A 20,106-nucleotide genomic window follows, 5' to 3' on the forward strand; every position below is an offset into this window, starting at 1 on the left:
AATTCAAGGTTGGGTTAATATGTTTTAAAAATATCAAATACTATAATTCACCACACTAATAGGATAAAGGAGAGAATTGATATATCTTCCCAAATTATGTAGAAAAAAATCTGACAAAATTCAATACCTATGTATAATAATAAAAAGTTTCAGAAGAAAAATAGAAGAGCCCTTTCTCAGTATGATAAAGTGCATCTGTCTAAAACCATACTTAATAGTGAAATACATGCTTTTTCCTTAAGATCAAGAACAGCACATAGATATTTGTTCAAACTAATACCATTCAACCTCATACTGCAAGTCCTGGCTAGTTGTAGTGAGGCAAGATAAAGAAAGGAAAAGGGTACAAACTGAAAAGGAAAAAGGAAGCAGCAATATGTGTTAATTCATCAACAACATACTTATTTACAATAGACAATCTGAAGAAATGTACAAAACTATAATGAATAAGTGAATTTGACAAAGTTGTAGGATACAAAGTCAACATCCAAAAATCAATTTTCTTATGATAGTAGGAAGCAACTTTAAAAATGAAAAAATTTTAATTATACTTACTGTAGCATCTAAAAGCACTAACCATCTAGAAAGATGCAAGATATCTACACTGAAAAGCTACAAAATATTAGTAAAAATAAAGAAAACCTAATAAGTGGAAGAACATATAATGTTCAGGAATTAAATAGTGTTGACTTTCTTCTATGTGGTCTGTAGAAACATTGCAATTATAAGCAAAACTCCAACAGGCTTTTCTTGTTGAAATTAGCAAGTTGATTCTAAATTTTATATAGGTAAGCAAAGGATCTAGATTAACCAAACCAATATTTAGGAAGAGCAAAGCTGGAGGGGTTATACTGTCAGATTTCAAGAGTTACTGTAAGGCTCTGTAGTGACACAATACAGTGTTAATTGGACTAAGGACAGGTAAATAGATCAATCAGACAAAATGAAGTAGCCAGAGATAGATCCACTCATAGGAGGTCAATTGATTTTTTTTACAAAGGCGTCAAGGTAATTCAACATGGAAAGTTAAGTCTTTTCAACAAATGGTGCCAAAACAACTGGATAAATATGTCGGGGGCAATGGGGAGAAGGACCAGGAAAAGCCACACAGATCACTGAAAATGAAAGAAAAAGTGGATACTTTGGAATTCGTTAGAGTTAGAAAGTTTTGCTCATCAAAGGGAATCTTTGAGAAGCCTTGGGTTTCAGGGAGGGAAGCGTGGCTGGCTGCACTGGAGGAGGTTGCCATGGCTACTCAAGCATTGCCTTCATTTATAATATGTTATTATACTAGCTCACACTAGTAGAAAGGAAAAGAATAAAGGAAAAGTATAAAGAAAGTTTACTAACACAAGATGATGCCAAGAAGTTGTCATGAAACACATTAACACCTCAATAGCTGTGTTGTGAAGGTTGAGATGGGGTTAAAGGGAATATAGGAATCTTATCAGTTGGCCTGGTGACTGCACTGATGAAGAGCCACTGTTAAAACATTCTTCAGAAAAATGGTATGGATGAACCTATTTGCAGGGCAGGAGTAGAGTGGACTTGTGGACACAGTGAGGGAAGGAGAGGGTGGGATGAACTGAGAGAGTAGCATTGACATGTATACACTACCATGCGTAAGTCAGTAGCTAGAGGGAGCTGCTGTCTATAGGTCAGGGAGCTCAGCTTGTTGCTCTGTGATGACCTAGAGGGCTGGGATGCGGGTGAGGGGAGAGGCTCAAGAGGGAGGAGATATATGTATCCCTGTAGCTGATTCACACCGTTGTACAGCAGAAACTAACAAAACACTGTCAAGCAATTGTACTCCAATTCAAAATATATTAAAAAAAAAAAAAGAATTAAAAAAGAATTCCTTCATGCCTGCCAGTGGAGGGACAGGGGTTCCCGATCTATTGTGTTAGAGACCTTGGTCCTACATCCATATCTGCCCTCTTCCATTGGCTTTTTTTTTTTTTTGCCCCTATTTCTAATTACTGGCAAGCCAGCAACAATAGTTTGCATATAGTCTTACTTTCTCATCAGTTTGAGTTAAACAAACAAAAAACCCCACTGGCCCTTCTTATCTAACTGCTTTAGTATGACATGACAAACAAATTCTAGTTTCATTCCATTCCCACGGAAGAGTGTCTTTTTCTTCTCAACCCTTCATGTATTTAGGTCGTAGGGGGAAGAGTCAGGAGGTTGGATGACAACTAGAGGTCTGTGTGCACATCCCCTTTGTGCCTCTGAGGGGGGATCTCTCTCTCCTGAACCAAAGTGGAACTGTAACTGTGTAGCTTTTAGAATGACAGAATGTGACAAATTTTGGAAAATTCAAAAGGCTTTCCCAATGCTTGGGCAATTTCTCTATTTTATATAAAATATATTTTAGAGTTCTAATTTAATTCATATTTTATTTCAAAGAGCAAACAGTTAACCTTTTCCCTTTATTTTGAGTTCCTATAAATCAAAGTGGAGGTGCTAACAGACTTCCCCGGTGTCCACTAGTTAAGACTCTGCACTTCCAATGCAGGGAGCACAGTCTATCCCTGGTCAGGGAATTAAGATCCTGCATGCCACCTTGCACAGCAGAAAAGCAAAAACAAAAATGGAGGGGTGCTTATTAAGTTAAGAAAAAAATACCAGTCATTCTGGTGCACATGCCCCACTATGGGACCTGAGGGGTTGGCGATGGTATGTCCATGGTGTAAGAAATTGAACTGTGTCCTCCAAAAAAGACAAAAGGTAAGCTCAAAACAAGGAAGGCATGTGCCTAAGACAAATTTTAAAAACCATAAGCAACAGGCATACCATGCATAAGAGAAAGGGCCTTTCCTTTATTTTTTCACAAATTTTGTCAAAGGCTAAAAACCCTCTCATGCCAACTCGAAGCTGGCTTCTGCGTCAAGCGTGTGATAATCATTCAGTCTCACAGCAGAATACACAGTCAGTGATTCCATTTCTGTGAAGTTTAAGAACAGCCCAAACTGACCTGTGGTCATGAAATGTTCTTGCAGATGAGAATCCACAGAACTTGGGACCTGTCTAGACCCGCTGACAGGCAGGAGGCCCACCTGACGGCCTCTGAAGCCTTTGCAGCTGTGTGCTCTTATCCCACTCCTACCCCACCACCACAGGCAAGAGGCTGCAGCCAGAGCAGGTATTGCCAGTGAGTCAGCATCAGGCAGGAAAGGTTAAAAATATTTCCAGTGAACAGTGCTCCTCAGTTACCCAGACAAATAAGCACATACTCGAGAAAATAGACACAGACGAAAGGTCTGTTTGAGGTCTTGCATAAATTAAGGGATTTTGATGTGACGAAACTCTTGGAGCGAGAAAACATCTTTGCAGAAAGCAAAGGAAATAGACCTGGGGTCTGCTTCTCTCCTTTCAGCATCTCTTCTTCTTCTAAAAAACTTTTCGGCCTTGCCACATGGCGTATGGGATCTTAGATCCTTGAGCAGGGATCAAATCCACACCCCCTGCATTGGAAGTGTGGGGTCTTAACCACTGGACCATAAGGAAGTCAGTCCCTCATCACCTCTTCTTGCATCAGTGCCAAACGCTCTCCAACCTGGGTACCGGCTGTCTTCTAACATCTTGGAGCCTCCCTCACTGGGCTGCCCTGCTCTGACCAGTAGACCATGTCCTGAAGAGTTTCTTTCCTTCTTCTTGTTGCTGTTTAGTCGCTTAGTCATGTCCAACTCTTTTTCAACTCCATGGACTGTAGCCCACCAGGCTTCCTCTGTTCATGGTATTTCCCGGGCAAGAATACTAGAGTGGGTTGCCATTTCCTTCTCCAGGGAATCTTCCCAATCCAGGGATAAAACCCGTGTCTCCTGCATTGGCAGGTGGATTCCCTAACACTGAGCCACCAAGGAAGCCCTCTTTCCTTCTGAAAGTGAAAGTTGCTCAGTCATGTCCAACTCTTTGTGATTTCATGGACTATGTAGTCCATGGAATTCTCCAGGCCAGAATACTGGAGTGGGTAGTCCTTCCTTTCTCCAGAAGATCTTCCCAACCCCCTGGAATTGAACCCAGGTCTCCCACATTGCAGGCAGATTCTTTATCAGCTGAGCCACAAGGGAAGCCCAGGAATACTGGAGTGGGTAGCCTATCCCTTCTCCAGCGGATCTTCCCAACCCAGGAATCGAACTGGGGTCTACTGCCCATCAAAACTTCCTTATCCTATACCTCTGCTTTCTAAAACTTATTCTGTCCTAAGTGCTTTCAGTTAGTTGTCATCACTCTAATCCTTTCAGATAAATTTCATTAAGAATTTTTTAAAGATGATTCTAATAGGCACTGTGACAACCAGGAAGAAAAATATTTTAAAATTACCTTTTTATTAAGTGCCTTTAAAGTTGACCTATTGTGACTTCTGACAGTCCAGTGGTTAGGACTCTGCACTTCCACTGCAGGGGGCACAGGTTTGATTCCTGGTGAGGGAACTAAGATCCCACATGCCACTTGGTGCAGCCAAAAGTTTAAAGAAAAAATTGAACTATTTATGACACTTCCTAGTTGTATTTGCCTTATGAGACTATAGTGGCACATCTTATTCCATGACTCTTACCAAAGGTTATTCCAAGAGCTCCTCCTTTCTCTGTGACTTAGACATGTTATCATGCTTCTCAGTTTATCTTAGTGCATTTAGTTTGTTAAACCTTCTGAATTTGGTGCTGATGATTTCTAGATGAAAACCACTTCCATTCATTCATGCCATTGGCATAAATTGAACATACTGTCCAGTGGAACAGAGATCTAGTGTACAAATGGTATTGCAATGCCATGTAATATGTTCCTTAATAAAGGAAAAAGGACTCTGAGCACAGAGAAGAGATGGTATTGCAAGAGAGAACCAATAAAGAATGATGGGGACACAGAATAAGGGGCTTTGTAAACCATTTTGAGCAATGTAAACTTTACTTAAATGTAAAACAGGAAGCCAAGAGTGGTTTCTAGGCAAGGGTAAGATTTTATCAGATTTGTATTTTGGCTGGAAAACCTGTGGCAAAATACATCATATAACTTCTGTTCACTAAGATAAAGATGTCCTTAAGGTAGCAAGCAAGTAGTATTCCTCGAAACGGCTTTATTCCCATGGCCTTGAGCCTGTAGTATATGGTCCAAGACAGCTTTCCCAGGTGATACCCACCTTCCTCGTGGGCCATGTAGATTTCCCCTCATCTGAGAAAGGCAGAGGAGTAGAGGAGGCCAAGATATTGTGAAGTTAGAGTGTGTGCATGTGCAGACTATATTGAATAGCAAGACATGACAAAAAAGATTCTGTGCATGGGAAAGATTTTCAAGTTCAGTTCTTGTAGAGATGAGGGTGGAGGGGAGCAGGAAATTGCAAGAATTTCAAAAGGAGAAGACTCCTGTCTACATACGGAAAAATAATTATCTGAAGAACATTGACTTCTAACTACTTCTGTTGGAGAGCAATTAATAACTTGATTTTTACCATTAGGAAAATGCGACCTTTGGATACCAAAGAGCTTTTCATTAAAAAGAAACATGAAAATGTTGACAATTTAGAATATTTCTACCTTCAATATGTTTCAACTACATCATCTTGGGCAAGTCACTGAACCTTCTGAGTATCTCCATTCAAGGAACTAGATAATCGAGTATGCAATAAACAGTAACAGTTCCATGTAGAGATTGATTTTTATTATCAGCAGTGATTACATGTTAAGCAGAGCACTACAGAACAGGAAAGTGAATAGGAGGAGGATGAAAAATATACTGAGAAATCCATTTATTAATGCTTACTGACACATTCTTGAAGAGCTTTTATGGTAACCCACAGTTAAACTTAGATCTTTATTTTCAGCCCTTTATTTGGAACTGAGTAATAAGAATGTGTCCTCTCCCGAAGGAGCGAAGCAGTGAATGACTCAGACTGAACCAGGCTGCCAGAACAGTTCCCTCATCACAGCAATTTGATGTTTAGGTTAATTTGCCATCAAGAGAGCATTTATAAAGACCAGGTAGAATCACCTAATGCTTATTTTAAATAAAAGAAAAAAGGGTTTTGCATCAGTCCTGAAGGAATAAGTGTAGGAGAAATAATTACACCACTCTACTTGATCAGTGCTTTCACATACATTTTTTTCCCCATCCTGGGGGTCAGGGAGGGGAGAGGTTATTAACTCAGCTTCCCAGATGAGGGAGGAGATAGTCAGAATGAGCTGCTCAAGGCCACGCAGTTAGTAAGTGTCAGAGAAGTCCCTTTTGTCTCCGAATACTGAAGTCTTTCCCTCTATTCCTCAGCTTCTCAAGAAATCCAGGCTTCTTTCTGCTCAGGGCGTTGAGGGTGGGTCCTGGCCCTGCCTACTTCGCCGTGGAGGGAGGAATGACTGTGGCTGTAGGTTGAATCATTACTTTTCTAGACTTTTAGCGTGGTTTATAGAGCCTACTGTTTTCTGTGTTCTGCACACTTTCTTCAACAAATTGGGAAGAGTCTTCAGACTCTGAACAGAGAGATGGTTTTTTTGAGTGAATGGTGGATGCAAGAGTCTCGGGGGAAAGGATGACCCACAAAGCTCAGGTAAACAGATGGCCAAGGGCCAGGGGCCGCCTGAGACCAGGAAATGGCTCGGTGAACAAGCATCTTGTGTATTCTCTTCTGGGCAGTTTAAAAAAAAAAAAAAAAGCTTTTGCTTTTAATCATCTTATTAGATATTGTGAATCTTAATCATTTTTTATCCTTTCTTCTCAAAATGCTATACTTCTACTCCCTGTGAGTTCTGTTGCACCTTTTGTTTCTTTACCAAGGTCCGGGTTTCTAAGATCCTCCAATTTCTCTGAGGTCATTTTTCTGTATCTTGCTGCCTCCATATTATGTCAGTTCATAGATACCACATGTGATACTTTTTCCATTTCACTCTTGGATCCCTAGTACTTAGAAACAACTCTCCAGGAACTTCTCTGGTGATCCAGTGATTAAGACTTTGCCTTCCAAAGCAAGGAGTGGGAGTTTGGTCCCTGGTCAGGGAATTAAGAACCCACATGCCCCTCAGCCAAAAACAGAACATAAACAACAGAAGCAATACTGTAATAAAATATGATAAAGACTTTAAAAATGGTCCACTTCCCAAAAAAATGTTAGAAACAACCCTCCAAACCGCATTAAGAGTCAGGCATTTATAACTATTATATGAATTTTTTAATTTGTTTATTACAAAGTAATACATTCTCATTATAAAAAAGCCAGCTAGTACCAAAAGATATAAGTTAAAAACTAAAAATCCCTTCTCTCCTTCCCCACCCCCTCAATCTCCAAGCCATCCACCCCAGAGATAGTCTTAATCATCCACTGAGTGAGCAGCCAGACATTCCTTTTTTACATATATACAAACAGAATCATATCTTGATACTCTTATGCAACTTTCTTTTCATTTACAATTTCTCTTAAAGATGTTTCTTCAGCAACAGAGTCAGATCCATTTATTATTTTGAAGTTCGTGGTTTTGCATTTTGTACGGCTATAACATGAATTATAGGTTTAAGGCATCCCCCCTGGATGGGAGAATGTTTTCATTGTTTTTCTATTGCACAGGATGCTTTAGTGAAGATTCCTGGATATACATCTTTGCTTATTTTGTATGCATGTATATATGGAACATTTTTCTAAAAGTAGATAGAATTCTTAGTGCATTTTATTAGGTCTTAGAAACTTTCCTCACCCTCCCCAGAAGAATAAGGATAAAACTGATGTTTCTTCATTTATCTATGGTTTATTCAGTGCTTCTATTAATAATATAGGAACTTTCATTATTTTCATTAAGCTTCTGAGGAAACACGTCAACAGAACTTAAGGAATTTGTGTCCTTATGTTCTGTGTCATATGTACCAGGTCAAATGTCCAATTAGTGGTGGAGCCCAGATTGCCACTTAGGAAGGTTCAGTTCAGTTCAGTCCCTGTTGTGTCTGATTCTTTGCGACCCCACGGACTGCAGCACACCAGGCCTCCCTGTCCATCACCAACTCCTGGAGTTTACTCAAACTCATGTCCATTGAGTGGGTGATGCCATCCAACCATCTCATCTTCTGTCATCCCCTTCTCCTCCTGCCTTCAATCTTTCCCAGCATCAGGGTCTTTTCAAATGAGTCAGTTCTTCACATCAGGTGGCCAAAGTAGTGGCTTCAACATCAGTCCTTCAGCTTCAACATCCGTCCTTCCAATGAATATTCAAGCCTGATTTCCTTTAGGATGGATTGGGTTGGTTCTCCTTCCAGTCCAAGGGACTCTCAAGAGTCTTCTCCAACACCACAGTTCAAAAGCATCAATTCTTTGGCACTCAGCTTTCTTTAAAGTCCAACTCTCCCACCCATACATGACTACTGGAAAAACCATAGCCTTGACTAGACAGATGTATGTTGGCAAAGTAATATCTCTGCTCTTTAATATGCTGTCTAGGTTGGTCATAACTTTTCTTCCAAGGAGCAAGCATCTTTTAATTTCATGGCTGCAGTCACCATCTGCAGTGATTTTGGAGCCCAAAAAAATCAAATCGGACACTGTTTCCACTGTTTCCCCATCTGTTTGCCATGAAGTGATGGGACCAGATGCCATGATCTTAGTTTTCTGAATGTTGAGGTTTAAGCCAACTTTTTTACTCTCCTCTTTCACTTTCATCAAGAGGCTTTTTAGTTCTTCTTCACTTTCTGCCATAAGGGTGGTGTCATCTTCATATCTGAGGTTATTGATATTTCTCCCAGCAATCTTGATTCCAGCTTATTCTTCATCCAGCCAGGCACTTTGCATGATGTACTCTGCATATAAGATAAATAAGCAGAGTGACAATATGCACCCTTGATGTCTTCCTTTCCCGATTTGGAACCAGTCTGTTGTTTGATGTCCAGTTCTGACTGTTGTTTCTTGACCTGCATACAAATTTCTCAGGAGGCAGGTAAAGTGGTCTGGTATTCCCTTCTCTTGAAGAATTTTCCACAGTTTGTTGTGATCCACACAGTCAAAGGCTTTGGCGTAGGCAATAAAGCTGAAGTAGATGTTTTTGTTAAACTGAGGGTATAAAAGTTTAAAACAAAAATAGTCATTTGTTTCTATTACATTTGTTAAAATGGGATATTTCTGCAAAGTGCCTTTTCTTGTGGTATGTTGGGAAGACACAGTAGGGAGGCTCCCTTGTGCTTTCTAGGCACATTCTCTCTGTGCTCTTCTGTCTACCTTGCCACGCTTTTCCTGGGGAGCTAAGCATCAGTTTTCTGAATGTTGCATCTTGGGAGGTCTAACCTGTGAATGGAAGGAGATGAGAGGAGCTGATGGTCGAGGGGTGGTGATAGACTGGAAGGCTCCAGGACTGACTGATGTAGAGAGAGTTCCTGCACAGTTAGGGCATGACCAAAATTTTTAAAAATTTGTTTGTTTTGTTTAGTAGAAGCCTATGGGTCTCAGTGTTAGACCTTGACAAGGAGCGTGAATGAAAATCTTTCTCTGTTATCTTTGGGTCTTCAGATCTTACTGTGGTTTAGAGAATGATGCAAGTGGTATTTTATTTAAAAGATGCTTGTTAGTTCTAGTGAGTAGAATCATAACAGATTGGGGAATCTTGTCATCTTTGTCTTTAGTTTTTAGAGCTATCACCCTATCATTTCTTGTTATTTCTTTGGGAGTATTACATTGGAAATTTTAGAGGGGCTGTGGCATATCTCATCAACTGTTATAATAACCCCCAAGTGTTACATGTGTATATTATAAAATTTTTAAGTTATGTATTTTATATTTTTAGTCTGTTATCCCTTTTTTTGTTGTTTTGGAATAGTAGGAGCCAAGTGCAGAATGATAAGTTTTAGACCATGATTATATAAAGACATAATCACAACCATAGATCCCTTCATGTATGTAGTAATTTTATTAAGTATTTTTTATTTTTTGTAGTTTGAATCAAACTTTAGGTAATTAAATATTTATAGAACATGCATCTTCACCCTAAATATTTCCTGTGTATGGAACCATATGTCTTGCCAAATATAGAAAAAATAATTTACAACACATTCAATGACTTTGAATCTACTTATTTTTAAAGCAAATCATGCATAAAAGTGTTTTAATATATATAGGCATGCTTAAATGGTACATTTCCAGCCTTCAAGTTCAAAATATAGCAAACCTGGATAGATTAAGTACTAGGTTTTAGCACTAGATATTTCCAAGTGTGACTTTTGTGGACTGGTCTCCATCAGGATAAGATAGGTGTCATTTTTTGCTTGTTCAATAATGATTGTTGGGAGCACAGTAAACTTGAGAGGGATGAGTGGGCCTGGAAAAATATTTGACTAGCAAGACTTTTCCTTGTATGAAGCTGAAGGAAATTGTATTGGATTGGCCAAAAAGTTTCTTCAGGTTTTTCCATAAAATGTTATGGAAAACCCAAATGAACTTTTTGGCTAAACAGATGGCACAGGGGTGAAGAATCTGCCTGCCAGTGCAGGAGACACAAGAGATTCGGGTTCATACCTGGGTTGGGAATATTCTCTGGAGAAGAAAATGGCAACTCACTCCAGTATTCTTGCCTGGGATATCCCAGAGACGGAGCCTGGCAGGCTACAGTCCATGGGGTCACAAAGAGTCGGGACAGGACTGAGCACACAGGCACACCACAATGGATGTTTAGAGAAAGTCCTTAAAGCCTCAGAAGTCCTTCAGATCCTTATTAAATGGCAGCTTCATCAATACAGGTCTCACCACCAGCATCTGTCATTCTTTTTCTTTTTTAGTAAATGAAACCGTTTACACACATCTACTAACAGAAACCCCAATGTAACACCTTCTTCACCTATAAAAGTGGTTTAATTCACAGCCAGTTTCACTGACCTGGAGCAAGTAACACTTGACGAGTCAATTAGGGAAGTAGAATTGCTGTGTCTGACACTACTAGGAAACTTGCTCAGATCCTTAAAATATCAGGTGTGAAACAGGAGCGGCATACCTTTCAGCGTCAGAGCTTTGGACAGAGCACTGGACTGTACTGGCCACTGAGTGGGTCTCTCTTTTAAGCATTCTTCTTCCAGAGAAGCACCCAGCCTTGTACCCACTGAACAAACACAGCAGAGATCAATTTTCTGTCTCTGGTGGTGTTATCTATATTTGCAAAAGAAAATAATTTTAAAGGATTCTTCTATTTTGTACATATTTTTAAAATGTATATTCTTTTCTCTGTGCTTCTCTTTTCTTCCTAAATTTGTTGTGTTCAGTATCCAAAAAGTATAAGCAATCAAGTTGATTTTAAAACTAGCTAGAAAAAAATCATGTTTGATCAAATGGGTGGATAATCTGTGCAGATTTGTTTGAAACAGGGGGACTGCTGCCAAGTTTATCACAATGCCTAGCGCATCCCACCACTTTAATCAGCTGATTGACTTTTGTAAGCCTCTGGAGAAACTTTGGGGACTTCACTGGTGGTCTGGTGGCTTAGAGTCCGCACTCCCAGTGCAGGGGGTCCAGGTTTGATCCTGTGCTCATTCACCCAACAGTTGTACGTGTTCTTTGGTCCTTAGACAAAAGCGGCTCCCTTCTATCCTGCTTCACACACTTCAAATAAAATATCTTTATATCTAGCGGTAGCTGCTAGTATTGGAAAGAAAAATGGGAAAAGTTCTTGAAAATATGCCTTAGGTAGTTCTTCCAGTAGTAAGATTTTTTATGGGTTTCCTATTTTTGGTAGATTGATGGGGGGATGGGGTGCAGTACAGATAATCTTCTCAGGGATATTTCACATGGGGGAGGAAGATATTACTGAAAGTGTGGATATAGGAAAAAGGCAAGGCTGCAGGTGAGAAAGGCAGGCAGTGAAAGCGCAGCTGGCTGTCCCATCTGGGGAATTAAAGACAGTTAAGCTTGGACATAACAGAAATTTAGAGACACTTGCTAGAAATGCCTTAAAGTTAGAAGTAAATACTTTAAATCTGATTTGAAAGCCATAAGGAGACTTTTTGATTTGGACAATGAATGATCAAAATCATATTTTAGTGTTTTACTCACATGAATATGTGCTCATGTCAAAATACACATGTATTAAACTTCAGATTATGAAATACTGATTTTAGTCTGTGGGTCATCAGCTGATCCTGAAGGTCTCTTTCTCTCTCTTCTCATCCCACAGGTTGTTATTTTGTACTTTGAGCCAAGCACTTTTCGCTGTATTCTTCTAAGATGGGTCCGCCTTCTTGGTTTTGCTACTGTTTATGGAACTGTCACTCTCAAGCTTCACAGGTATATTTTATTAGTTTTCATTCTCATGGGAGGATCAAAGTGTTTGGCTTAGCATATAATTGCAAGCTCAGTCAGCCACTTAAATGGTTAAATTTCAGGAATTTAGGTAGTAAAATGATACATGTTTTTCATTTTCAAGGCAATATCTTTAGGATTCTCTAGGAAAACCTTTAATACAACTGAATTTGAGCAACATGCTTTAGTAGAACATGCCATTGGTCATGGAAAGGTTAATTCTGAATAAAAAATAAGTTTAGAATGAATGTGAAATAGTATTTACTAATTAAGAACAAGAAGAAAGACAATGCAGCTGAAGTAATCAAGCCCAGAGCTGCGGAAGAATCCTATATGGTAGAATTCAGCAATATGCTTAGCCGACAAAAAGCTGCTGTCCTCCATTCCCAAGTTCCACGCCCCAGGTCAATCCTGCTGATATTCCTTGGGTGAATTTCCAAAAAACAGTGTTCTTGGTTTCCTTCCTTATCCAATATTCTCCAATGATTATCAGCCTTATAAATTGGAGAACACGGTGAATTCCCTTATAATTTAGTTTCAAAATCACATACTTTTAAAAATGTAGGGACTTCCCTGGCAGTCCAGACTTTGCCTTCCAGTGCAGAGGGGATACAGGTTTGATCCCTGGTTGAGGAGCTAAGATCCCAAGTGCTTTATGGCCAAAAAACTAAGACATAAAACAGAAGCAATATTATAACAAATTCAATAAAGATGTTAAGAATGGTCCATATCAAAAAAATCTTTAAAAAAATCTTTTCAGTGAATATGATAAATATTAGGAAGAAAGAGGCAATAAAATAAATTACCAGTCCACAAAGAGTAGGGATAGCTGGAAATGATTCCAGGACTTTCCCCTTGCCTCCACTTTCCAACTGTTAGTGGTGCCAAAGAACATAGGAGGTAAAATAGAAATTTCTGCTGCAGGATAACACTATAGTTCAGTAGAAGAAACCCTTTACGCTGATCAGGTTTAAAGTTGCTTTAAATATCACAGTAGGCCATTCATATGTTCATGCTAGTTTGATCATAAGTATTTCTCAACAAATGTATCTTGATATTGCCCTAGTGACAGTTTATCTTAGATGACATAAATATGTCTTTAAATATTTGTCTTCAAATGCCACCCATTCAACATTTATTAAAATGTGGTGATTGCATGCTCTGTATTATGCAAGGTAAGGTAAAGTCACTCAGTCGTGTACGACACTTGGCGACCCCGTAGACTGTAGCCTACCAGGCTCCTCTGTCCATGGGATTTTCCAGGCAAGAGTACTGAAGTGGGTTGCCATTTCCTCCTCCAGGGGATCTTCCCGACCCAGGGATTGTACCTGGGTCTTCAGCATTGCAGACAGACACTTTACCGTCTGAGCCACTGGGAAGCCCTATTATGCAAGAATCCCACTTAAAATTGGAGTATAATTGCTTTACAGTGTGTGTTAGTTTCTACTGTACATCAGCGTGGATCAGCTGTAGGTATACATATGTCCTCCCCTCGCTCTTGAGCCCCGCTCCACCCCGCTCCCCCTAAGATGGTCACCGAGCCGAGCTGAGCTGCCTGTGCTGTCCTGTAGCTTCTCACCAGTGGTGGGTTCATGTCGGTGCTACTCTCCCAATTCGTCCCACTCCGTTTCTCTTATTATTTTTTGTACTTACTTTGATAACTAGGAATACTCCAGATTATCTTTTTGGAACAAATGTAAATATCCTTAACGCACAAGATTCCTTTCTTATGTATGTCATATAGTAGCTTCAGGAGGTCCAGTTTAAATCTCAGTTTAGCATGTAGGAAATTATAGTCCTGTATTTCCTACAAAAAGAAAGGATTAGATGAGTCTCCTGGAGGAGGAAATGGCAACCCACTCCGGTATTCTCGCCTGGAGAATCCCGTGGACTGAGGAGCCTGGCAGGCTACAGTCCCCGGGGGCGTAAGAGTCGGATAAGACTTAGCAACTAAACCACCACCAGGTGAATCTCTAATGTTCTTCCTGATGCTGACTGTATTATTTCCACATCACAGCACACTTTGCTCTCATGTCCATTTCAATCTCTGTTCCTTATAATGATAACTGTTTTTCAACTGGTGCTCATTAAAGGAAATTGACAGCCTGTTGACATTGACAGCCTGTCATGGACAGTAAGACTTCTGGAATTCACAAAAGAATAGATGGCCTCTTGAGATTTGACAATGACCTCTCTCCCTGTGAGTCTTATGGGTCCTCTGTTATATGCTACAGTTTGCTTATGTAATTATTCTTTTGATTTTTAACTAACTAACTTCTCCTTGAAGTGAGGGTCTTACATTGAATCCCCAGCTCTTAGCACAATGACAGACACATGGCGGGTGCTTAATGCTTAGTAGTTAATAAATGAATGAATGAAAATGTCAGCTGCAGAATTGGAAGCAGCTGCCCACAGTTCCCTCCACACCTAACACATTCCTATTCCACTGACCTGTTCCATGTCCTCAAGTGTCTGAAACACGTGACACCGTGGTCTGCAAAAGGCTGACTGTGGGACAAAAACACAGCATTATTGGGTTGGCCAAAAAGTTCATTCTAGTTTTTCCATAAGATATTATGAAACTTTTTGCTAATCCAATAAATAACGGAATCATAAAGCAAGAAAATTCCTTCTATTCAGGTTCTCTTTCTATCCTTCTGATTATTTCCAGGAGTAAAATTAGTTTGGAAATAATAGGTCTTTAACACCTGCCCAACAGTTGCTAATTTTCCTTTACAACAAAGAGCAGATCAAACTTCAGGCTTAGAGCCTCCTATTGCAATGAAATCTGTTGTCTTTATTTCACTGTATTCATTTTCATCACTACATTCTATGTGTGGATTATCTATCAGTTCTTCCTTCAGAGTGGCAATGTAAAATTTTCTTTAAAATATTTTAAATAGAAGAAATTTAAAGAAAATAGTAGCTGGTACACAGATACAGGCAGGAATCTTGAGAGTGGTATGCAAATGACTGGTATTTGGTAAACTAGATCACTTCATCCTTCTTTTGTTTATTTTAGAGATTATAATTCAAACTGTTTTCTATCTGTGTGTCTCTAGAAGGCATTGCAGTGAAGGATTACCTACTGAAGGCTTAAATCAAGTGGAAACTATTTCTAATTTAATGAGCTGAATTAGTCTTATCCTGTCTGAACCATATGGGTTTATATTATATTGTTTTTTCCATATTGTTTAAATGGAACTGATTCCAATGTTGTTTAAGGCTGTAAACTGAAGAATCAGCATCCCAGAGGAATGAGAGCAACCCGAGGGAAGTGACTGACTGAGTCAGCTTTCTGTCCCCCATCTTTAGTGCTGCATCTTGCCCATGTTATGTGTATTCACACACTTGTTAAATGAATGAATGGGCGGATGGGTTATAATGAATGGAGCTGCAGGGATGTCTCTTATAGGCAAGCAACACATGGTCCTCAAGAAAGGGCTTCAAAGATTTTAAATTAATAGTAACATGATCGAGAGCAAAGACATAAATCTTTACAAATCCAAATTTGAATTTCAGTTCTGCCATTAATTATTTATACAGCCAAGAATAGATGACTTTAACATCTGAGAATCACTTCTCACCCCACCTGTAGAGTTGTTGTACATCTTAAACATGATAGATATTTGTAAATATGTCATGTGGGGTGTTTGGGTTGCAAACCACAGACACTGACTATAGCTAAATTAAGCAAAAAGGGAATTCATTGGAATGATATGGGGAGGGCCACAGACTGAAGAGAAAGCTGAAGATCCAGGTTTGGGTGGACCCGACCCAAGGTGGCTTGAGGGATCAAGGTAGCCTGAGCTAAGGGATAACATCCCTTGAACGCCATATTCTCATTTTCATAAGAACTTCATTTTTTATTTCAAGTTTTTGAAAAGTAAATCTCACCTCTCTAAGGCTGAAAATTCCAAGGCAATTATCAGTACTGATAAATAAAATGATTATTCTAGTCCCTTGAGAATAGGCTAAACAGAAAAGACCCGAGTTCTTGTTTTATTTCAGCCATTTCCCTCAGGGCTTAGTAAAATTGTTGAACATTTCTTTTTCTGTATCCTGATCTCTCACTGATTAGTTGTAGTGTTTACAGAATTCCAGTAGCTCTGAAAACTTGAAGAAAATATGAAAAAGGAATAGAATCTCATCTGTCACTAGAAATGATACTATTATCCTGGAACTTAAGGGTCTCATCACTTTTATTACATTTCCCACCTTTTGCTTTAGGGGTCTCTCCCCACATTTGAGAGTCATATAGACAAAGACTACCATGCCAATGCAAAGGAAAGTCACAATTCTTTTATTTCTTAACAGTGTAGTATAGAAGTGGAACAAGTTAGAGGAAGGAGGTGAATGTGGTCCACTCCTTCAGGGAGGAGTTGTTTTATCACTGACATTGTTTAGAATCACCAGCATAAGGTGATGATAAAAAGCAGAACAGCTTTGACTTATTATTGCCTAAAAGACTATACAGAAATTGTTACCTGTGCCCAGGACAGACAGTCCCACCACCCCACCTCACTGGCAGGCTGTTCATGCAATGCACTTTATTTGAACCTGAAACTGTTTCTCTTCAGAAAAAGAAAGGAGAAAGGGACAGATTTTATCTGGCTCAGTAGGGATCATAAGGAAACACAGAGCTGAAGTAGACAAAAATGAGAAGGTTCATTTATAAAAAGGAGTTTCCTTCAGTAACCGTAGATTTGTTTGACTTAGTACATTAAGGATGTAGGACAGATCTAAAAGAACCTCTCACAGAATACTTGCTAAGCTAGGTTTGCTGGTTGGTTGGTTTTAGGAAACCTAGAAAGGCAATATCTCTAGGTTCAGGAAAGCCAAGTATATTTTCAAGAGGAAAAATGAGGAACTATTTTAAATGAAAGGGAATGGAGAGAGATTAAGAAACTTAATGGAAGAAGAACATTTTCCTATTCCCTACAGTATGGTTTCTGAAAACAAATTGCCTTTTCCTTTTTCTAAGGCTAATCAAGAAAAAAACAAAACTTTTTTTGTTTGCAGTATATTTAAAATGAACATTTAAGCAAGGTGCAAGAAGACCTTCTTCTGGCTCTGACATGGAGATTTTCATTTCATGCATTATTCAGGACTACCCATTCTGGATCAGTGCATTTCATAGCAGTTTTCTCTACTGTGCTCATTAGCACCAAATATTTACGCTTTGTGGGAAAGGATAGATAGATAGCTACTTTTGTTTCCCATTAAACATTTTTACCGAAGTGTAGTTGATTTAGAGTGTTGTTTTCATTTCTGCTGTACAGGAAAGTGATTCAGTTATACATCTATGCATTCTTTTTTGTATTCTTTTCCATGATGGTTTATCACAGGATGTTGACTATAGTTCTCTGTGCTATACAGTAGGACCTTGTTGTTTTATCCATTCCATATATATAGCTTATATCTGCAAACCCCAACCTCCTACTCCGTCCCTTCCCCTAGTAAATTTTGAAAGGTGGCTGGAAGATATTTATATTTATTTATTTTAGGTATTCTTACAAGGAAACATAAAATATAAAAAGATACTTTAAATTTTTTAAAGTGCAAAAGGAAGAAAATCTTTTTATACATTTCCCCAGTGACTGATGATGTTGAGTTTATATTTAGGTGTTTATTGGCCATTTATTTATCTCTTTAGAAATATGTCCATTTTTTAAGTGGGTTTTTTGCATTTTGGTGTTGTATGAGTTTTTATAAATTCTATATCTGAGGCCCTTATCAGATAAATTATTTGAAAATATTTTCTCCAAATCTGTGGATTTTCTTTTTTTACTTTCTTAATAGTGTGCTTTGGTGCATGGATTTTTTTTTTCATTTCTATGAAGCTCTGTTTATCTATTTTTTCTTTTGTACATATGCCTTGGTATGATTTTAAGAAACCATGGCCTAATCTCAGATCAGAAAGATCTATACTTCTGGCTCCTTCTAAGCATTTTATGGTTTTAGTTCTTACATTTGAGTCTTTGATTCACTTGGAATTAATTTTTGTATATTATGCGAGATAGAGGTCTAAATTCATTCTCTTGCACTTGGATGTGTACTTGTCCTTAGGATCATTTGTTAAAAAGATTTCTTATTTTTTTTTTTTTGTGGCACTGAGCATCTTGTGGGATCTAGCTCAATCCAGGGATTGAACCCAGGATCATGGCAGTAAAAACACCAAGTCCTAACCTCTGGACAGCCAGGGAGCTCCCTTTTTTATATTTTTGTTTTTAAAGATTATTTTTTTCCTTATTGAATGATATTGGCACTATTGTCAAAAAACCAATTGACTAGAGATGTAGAGATTTATTTCTGGATGATCAGTTTTATTCTTTTGTTCTATATGTCTGTCATTATGCTCATATCACACTGTTTTGTTAAATTGACTTGAACTTGTAGATCAGTTTAGGGAATATTGCCATTTTAGCAGTATTAGATCGTCCAGCCCATAAACACACTTTCCGTTTCTTTAGATCTTTTAACATTTCTTTCAGTGATGTTATATAGATTCCATCTTTTACCTTCTTGGTTAAATTTACTCCTAGGTGTTTTTTGATGTTATAGTAAATGAAACTCTTCAGTCAATTTAATTTTCAAGTTGCTCATTGCTAATACATAAGAATAAAACTGATTTTTAAATGTTGAACTTACATCTTACAACTTTGCAGAATTTGGTGTTTAGCTCAGATTGTGTGTGTGTGTTCTTTAGAGTTTTCTATATATAAGATTGTGTCATTACTAATAGATACAGCTTTACTTCTCCCATTCCAATATGGATTCATTTTATTTCTTTTTTTCTTGACAAATTACTCATACTAGAACTTCTGGTACAATGATGAATGGAAGTGGTGAAAACAGACATTCTTGCCTTTTTCCTAAGAGCAGAAGAAATAATCTGCAGATTCCTTCTAGCTCTATCAAAGATTTGACTTGTAACAGTCATATAAGTCTTTCTTCTCCCTTTATTTTTTCATTATTCTCCCTTATCCTGTCTACTTACAATCAGGTCAGAAGAAAGGAAGGTTACTATGAGATACGAGAGCTAAAGCAGGTAATTGGAATTGATAAAATTACCTATGTTGGGAGAGCTGAGTTATGGGTTTCCTTCTTATAATAGCAATAACTTCAAATAGTCACCACAATCTTACTGAACTTCATGTCTCATAAATGTTAAAATCTATTTTTGTCTATGTGATACTGATCCTTTTAAATATATCCAGTGATTAAAAAGTAGTGTTATGTTACTTCTGAAAATGAAGTTTTGAGAAGTTGATGAAAAGCTTGAGAAACATGAGGGCTTATGACCACTTAAAGCAAACTGAGTAGTGACTTCAGCCTTTTCTGTGTTGTTTACTATCAAGGCTCTTTTGCCAAAAATTGAGTGGCTTTATGTTTATAAAAGAAAATAATCACCTCCTGTCTTTCAGCAGAAGCATTTATTTTCTGGAGTTTCTAAGAAAGCAGTAAAATTAATAGAAATTCAAATCTAATGGAGAACTTCAAGACTTCAGGATTATTCCAATTAAATTAGTAGAAGCCTGTATGGCTTGATTATGTCCATATTCATTTCCTGGTAGTAAACAAAAAAGATGCGGTTGAATCACAAATGCAAATATTCTGAAAATAGAAAACTTTCTGATACTAGAGGTTTTAAATATTTTTGTCAGTGTAACAAAAACTCGAAGTTGTACCTGATTGATTAGAGCAGTCAGCCCATTGGAAAGACAGGCACACCAGTCTTAAGCCTTTAGGGAAAAAATTATTTAGAGCAGCAGCTCTCAAACTATAGCCTTCATCAGAATTTATTGGAAGGGTTTGTTAAAATACAGGTTTCTGGGCCATAACCCCCAGTGTTTCTGACA

The 20,106-nt window shown here is 38.3% G+C and overlaps 1 protein-coding gene across 1 annotated transcript in view; it reads left to right on the forward strand.

Moving 5' to 3' along the window:
* Positions 1-20,106, forward strand: part of GPR158 (G protein-coupled receptor 158) — a 294,063-nt gene that overhangs the window by 243,972 nt on the left and 29,985 nt on the right. Inside the window, exon 6 of the mRNA XM_020911658.2 lies at positions 12,120-12,229. Coding sequence (XP_020767317.2) covers positions 12,120-12,229 — 110 coding nt within the window. The remainder of the gene's footprint in view (positions 1-12,119; positions 12,230-20,106) is intronic.

This window comes from Odocoileus virginianus, chromosome 9 (assembly GCF_023699985.2).
Source record: "Odocoileus virginianus isolate 20LAN1187 ecotype Illinois chromosome 9, Ovbor_1.2, whole genome shotgun sequence".
In the NCBI taxonomy this organism is placed as follows: domain Eukaryota; kingdom Metazoa; phylum Chordata; class Mammalia; order Artiodactyla; family Cervidae; genus Odocoileus; species Odocoileus virginianus.